The 6,169-nt window shown below is 43.4% G+C and overlaps 1 protein-coding gene across 1 annotated transcript; it reads left to right on the top strand.

Annotated features, from left to right (window-relative positions):
* Positions 1-209: 209 nt before the first annotated feature.
* On the top strand, positions 210-3,503 carry LOC147620906 (uncharacterized). The gene has a single exon (XM_086825177.1). The coding sequence runs from the start codon at positions 517-519 to the stop codon at positions 3,076-3,078; it is 2,562 nt and encodes an 853-aa protein (XP_086681303.1). The 5' UTR covers positions 210-516; the 3' UTR covers positions 3,079-3,503.
* The last annotated feature ends 2,666 nt before the right edge of the window (positions 3,504-6,169 follow it).

Here is a 6,169-nt window from a genome sequence, read left to right as displayed (position 1 = left end):
ATAACTTCCCAAGGCTTAGTAGAAAGTTTGAAATGATGGTATTTTTCAAATTTAAGCACATGGGTGCTTAGGTTAAGGCTAATGTGGACTAACAATTAGACTTATTGGGTGGTGGACACCACCCAATAAGAGAAATTATGGTAAAACATATTATTGTTATTAATAACTTATTTTGGAAATTGGGGAAAAAAACTGAGGGCTATGACCTTCCCTGCCCGTGTGAAGGGCGGGTCGTCCGTGTTGACCGGCAGGGATCGGTTGTCCGTCCTATAGACGCCAGCAGAGATGGATGTGAACCGGAGTCACGACAATGGCAGTGGAGCTCACAGGCGAAATTCTGTCGGAGAGTCAGGGCAAAACGGTATCCTGTCGGAGAGTCGCATTGCCGGACTCCAGCCATAGCAGCACTCACGCACCCAGTCTCCCGGCACCTCATGCCTTCGCTTCTCGCACACCTTCGCAAACAGCTTGAGGCGTAGTACATCTGACAAGCTGCCGGACTCTGCTGCCGCCGAAATGCAGGTCCCCGCCATTATGTTCATCCCTCTCCTTCTTCAGCTCTCTCTGCTTGCTGGAACCTTCCAAGCTACGCCTCTTGACGACGACCTCCGTTGCTTGCAGCGATTCCTTCAGCAAACTTCCGGCAGCAGCTCGCTGTGGATCTTTGCCGGCACTTCAGATTCTCAAACTCCGGCGTGCAGCCTTTTGCAAGGCCCCATTCAGGAGAGCTCCACTTTCCAGGTAGAGTGTTCCTATGCCAGCAATGGCGAAATGAGGATCACAGGCCTGTTCCTGGAGGGCATGAATCTCCGGGGAAACTTCCCGGCCGAAACTCTGGGAAATCTCTCTGCTCTTTCCCGCCTGAGCTTGTACGACAACTCGCTGACTGGAGCCTTTCCGGAAGAGCTTTTCCGTCTGTCGGAGCTGAGCTACCTCTCGCTGTCTCGGAATCTGTTTGCCGGCCAAGTTCCGGCAGGACTGTCCCGTCTTTCTCTGCTAACCAGATTAGATTTGTCTCAGAACAATCTCTCTGGCTCTTTACCTGCAGATTTACCTCAGCTGTCCCAGCTTCGTTTTCTGTATCTCTCATCCAACAGATTTTTGCAAGCTTTTCCTGCTTTTTTACTCTCTCTGCCAAGCCTGCTTGACCTAAATCTCTCCCACAACCTGCTGCAGGGCCCCCTCCTTCCAAGATCCATAGCCATAACTTCACCTCTCTCTGCCCTTGATCTCTCAAAAAACAACCTATCAGGGCCCCTTCCCAGCTTCCAGCAATCAAGCCGTCTTCAGCACCTTGATCTCAGCCATAACTGGTTTAATGGCGATGTGTCCGCCTCTGTCGGCTCGCTGCCTTCATCTCTAACATGGCTCGACCTCTCCTCTAACAAGCTCACAGGTCAATCTTCATGGAACTTATCCCAAATGGCATCTCTCATTCACCTCGGCTTGGCTGGGAACGCGTTTACCCTCTCTTCCTGGCATTGGGTCACCACATTTCACCAGTTGCAATACCTCAACCTTTCTCAAACACAGGCAGCTGGTATCATCCCTGAAAACATAAGCACCCTCACAAGCCTTACCATACTCGACCTTTCTTACAATGCCCTTAATGGAAGCATACCCTCTTCTCTCATAAACCTGCATGATCTCACTTACCTTGACCTCTCCAACAACAATCTAAGTGGTGATGCCTCTGTTCTTATCAATCTAAGCTCTCTTTCCTACCTTAATTACTCGTTTAATAATCCCTCAGACTGTGTAGCTAACAATCTCCAGGACAAGTTCGGGCCGGATTCTTTCATTGGAATATGTGAACCTTTTGCTGCAGACATAGCTCAGAATGGAGAAACACATCAGGGCAGGTCCAGCAGACACTTGGCTATGATACTTGGCATCATAGCTGCAGGTATTGTTGTGTTTTCATGTTGCTTGTTTGCAACAGGCTTGTTATCATTGAGGAGAAGAAACAAGCATTGTTCAGGGTTTTCTGCAAGGAAATTTCCTCTGGAAGAGAAGTATGTGTCAGGGCCATTCTCTTTCGAAACCGACTCCGGCACGTGGTTGGCGAATGTGAAGAACCCCAGCTCAGTTCCTGTGGTGATGTTTGAAAAGCCTTTGCTAAATTTAACATTTGCAGACCTCTTGCAAGCCACTTCAAACTTCAGCAAAGAGTCTCAACTAACAGAAGGGGGGTTCGGGCCTGTGTATAGGGCTGATTTACCAGGTGGGCTTGATGTGACTATCAAAGTGCTTATCGAAGGGAGAATACTGACTGACCAAGAAGCAGGAGATCAGTTTGGAGCTCTTTCCAAGATTAAGCACCCTAATTTAGTGCCCCTATTGGGTTACTGTTTAGTAGGAGATGAGAGGCTTGTCATCTATCAGTATATGGAAAATGGGGGTCTTCACCGTTGGCTGCACGATTTGCCTGTTGGAACCCAGTTAGATGACTGGAGCAGGGACCTTCAGTGGGAGCCAGTTCAAGCAGGGGTGCCAGCATCTGGTGAGCTCGGATTTTGGAACCGGAGACACAAAATAGCTCTAGGAATTGCAAGGGCTCTTGCATTTCTTCATCATGGCCATTCCTGTCAGATTGTGCATAGAGATGTGAAGGCCAGCAATGTCTTGTTGGATGGAGAGTTTGAGCCACACCTTGCCAACACTGGGCTAGTAGGGCTTCTTGCAGCCAGTGATGAAGGTTTGTTTGCAGGGACCACCCCGGGCTATGCTCCACCCGAGTACAGGCAGCCGGGAAGTACAGTAAACATGAGAGGTGATGTCTACAGCTATGGTGTTGTGTTGCTTGAGCTTGTGACAGGAAAGAGGCCTTTTGGTGACTTCTACCAAGAAGGTTTCTCTGGCAATTTGGTGGGATGGGTGAGGCTTTTGATGAAGGAGAAGAGGGCACACAGAGCTCTGGATCCTAGGATCTCGTCGGACAGAGGACCCATATCGGAAATGCTCGAAGCTCTGCGGATAGGGTATCTCTGCACTGCAAACATGGCCGCGAAACGACCTACCATGCAGCAAGTAGTGGGTCTCTTGAAAGACCTAGAACCCAATGGGGTCTCCCCTTGATGAACCGAGGCAATGGACAGCTTGGGGTTCTTGTGCTCTGCAAAGCATTGTCTTCAGTGGGTTTGTAAGAGCTGTGCCGAGTTCCTGTGTTACCAATTCACAGTTCCATGGCTGAATTTGAAGCTGTTCTTTCCACGCCATTTCTAGACAACACAGCCATTTCTTCTTAAGATGGATTTCCAAAAACTTCTATGCTTCCAATCTTTCCCTGACAATGATCATGGAGAAATTGGGGCTAGTAACAGAGCATAGGATTTGTGGACGAGCTCCCTTACCCTTAGATGAATAAATTGTCAGACTCCACCACCTTTCACTGTATCTTCCACGAGAGAAGTTTGTAATCCAAGGATACTATCACTTTTTCTGTGCTTATTTGGCTTCCAGCAGAGGAGGATTCCCAACTAATATATAACGAAATCATGAAACTCAAGAATGGACACTTGTTTGGATTTCCCGCTTTGTTGCATTGTAGTGATAAAAACGTGATGGTAATATGGCACCAAAATGTTTTTTTTGCATTTCTATTAAATATATTATGATATTATGCGTCCATCTGTCCATCTTCGCTTTGCCCCAACCATGGATGAAGTTCATCCGTAAGCTCAATTCGCTGCTTGACAGGTTAGTAAAAGATGCCAAGCCCTCATTATATCCAAAGCCGTGAAAATGGCTAAGGATTTTGCCTAAGCTTTACTCTCAAAAATCTTTACACCCTCGTCGGTGGTATCGCCTACAAAGTGGGTAAATTAATTGCTTACAGGCGGTTGTCTACGGACGGTGAAATTTGATAACTATGAGAATCTTGGGCCAAAAGCCCAGTTGAAAAAAAAAATTATTTACACCCTCCTACTTAAGCAAACCTAGGGAGTGCATCTAATCTTCCCATGCCTAAGTAGAACCGTGGGTAGAGTTGGAGCCAAGGAGGGCAAGAGACCATATTTTAGGTAGTTATCACCCACAGAGGCTTCTTTTAGACATGCCTTTTTTTATATATAGATGAGCAACGAAGCAAGCTTTGTAGGGAGAGAGTGTTTCTAAGGTAGTTACTTAGCGCCTAGGTAGAGCAAGAAAGAGGTCTAATTCATGTAGCCATAGAGCACCATGGTTAGAATCAATAGTTCTCTATGATCCAGACCCCCCTGTAAGAATTTTAAGCTTTTGGTTGCTTCAAGTAGGAGCACTTGGTGCATGGATCCCAACCTATGGTCAATCAAGCTTATATGTTCCTAAAGCAACATAGCTCAAGGAGCAGTTGAGGCAACTTTTGAAACAAGGGTTTATACAACCCAATGTGTCACCATGGGATACACTAATGCCTCTTCAAAAAGAAAAAGGATGGAACCCTTAGGTTGTGTATAGATTATAGAGGGTCGAATGAGTTAACCATAAAGAACAAATGTCATATTCCTAGGATTGACGAGCCTTTGGATCAAGTACTAAACCCAAGATATATTTGAAGAAGCAAAAGACAATGTTGTACAAAAATAAGATTGATATAAAAATAGAGCTTTTTCTTTTGTTGAGTATTATCTTTAAATTCAAAATATTAAACATATAGCTGTGTGATACAGTAATAGACCAATGCCAATTGATCATTGATCATGAGTATCAAGTTGTTAGCATTGCTTTTTAGTATATGACAAACAATAAAGTAAAGATGGCCATATATTATCTCAAGTTTAGAGATTATTACTTTGGACAACCTTACCAAGAAACTCCTTATGTGACCTCATTCACTGGGTTGATACAGAGGAAAAGTTTATCATCAAGGTTAGCTTAGATTTTCTCTCATTTCATGTTGCCAACCTAAGTTAAGCTATGATAATTGAGAAACTTAGTTTAGTTAAAGAATATAGGATTAGAAGACAAAATTAGTACTCTCTAAAGTAGGGGTACTACCAATTCAGGATCAAGAAGCAAGGTATGCCTAAGATAGCTTTTAATACCCGATATAGACACTATGACTTCACAATGTTGCCCTTTAGGTTAACAAATGCTTATGCTACCTTTAACCATCTTACACAAGAAATTTTTAGGCACACTTGGCTGATTATGTTCTTGTCTTCTTTGATGATATTTTGGTGTATTCTAAGGATGCTGCTGATTATGATAAGCATGTACGGAAGGACCTGGAGATCATTAAGGAAGTGTAAACTCTTTGCCAAAGAGAGTGAGTGTACCTTCTTCATAGATTATATTGAATACTTAGGGTTCATATCTGTAGACCCAGTCAAAGTACAAGCAGTTATAGATTGGCAAGAGCCCAAGTCAATGAAGGAAGTTCAGGGATTCTTAGGGTTAACTAGATGGTGTCAAATTATCATACCTTCATGGACTGCACTTTTAAAGAAGGACCACCCATTTCAATGGGTGACAAGTTGAAAGCTACCTTAGTAACCAATCCTATTCTTAAGCTACCTGAATTTGGTAAGTCAGTTGAGGTGGTTTACATATGCTAGTGGATTTGCTATAGGAGAATTCCTCATGCAAGAAGGACATACAAAAACTCAGACAACACGAGAGAAATCATGGTGTCTATGATTTGCAACTTCTTGCAATAGTGTATGCCCTAAAGTAATGGAGACATTATCTTCTTGGGCAAAGATTCACTTTGGTGACAGATCATAAGAGTCTAAAGTGGATCTTTACTCAAGATGATCTCAACATGTGACATAGAAGGTGGATGTAGACTCTTTAGGAGTTTGACTTTGAGATAAAGTATAGGCCAGGAAAGGAGAATGTGGTCATAGATACACTTAGCAAAAGAAGGCTTCCTTACTTGTAGAGTGACCATGGTTTTTAATCCTTTGCCAGCTAAAGTCATGAAAAGAATTATTAAGATTGTTAGGGCAGTAATCTTCATTAAAATTGATCATTAAGGACTTGTTGGGGATCTAGTCTTCATTAAAATTGATCATTAAGGACTTGATTAGTTTGAGGTTTATGTTTAGCAAAATCTCTTATGGGAATATATTTGAATCCCTCTAAAAAATATTATTCTACCCTCTTAGATAATTCGAGGGACGCTTGGATTATCTTTGCGTCATGACAAATTATGTTAATATCATGGGTGATACCATTATAAATATTA

The sequence above is a fragment of the Cibotium barometz genome, chromosome 31 (assembly GCF_041138505.1).
Source record: "Cibotium barometz isolate CiBa-2024 chromosome 31, ASM4113850v1, whole genome shotgun sequence".
Lineage (NCBI taxonomy): Eukaryota > Viridiplantae > Streptophyta > Polypodiopsida > Cyatheales > Cibotiaceae > Cibotium > Cibotium barometz.
This window is presented reverse-complemented; position numbering and strand designations above follow the sequence as displayed.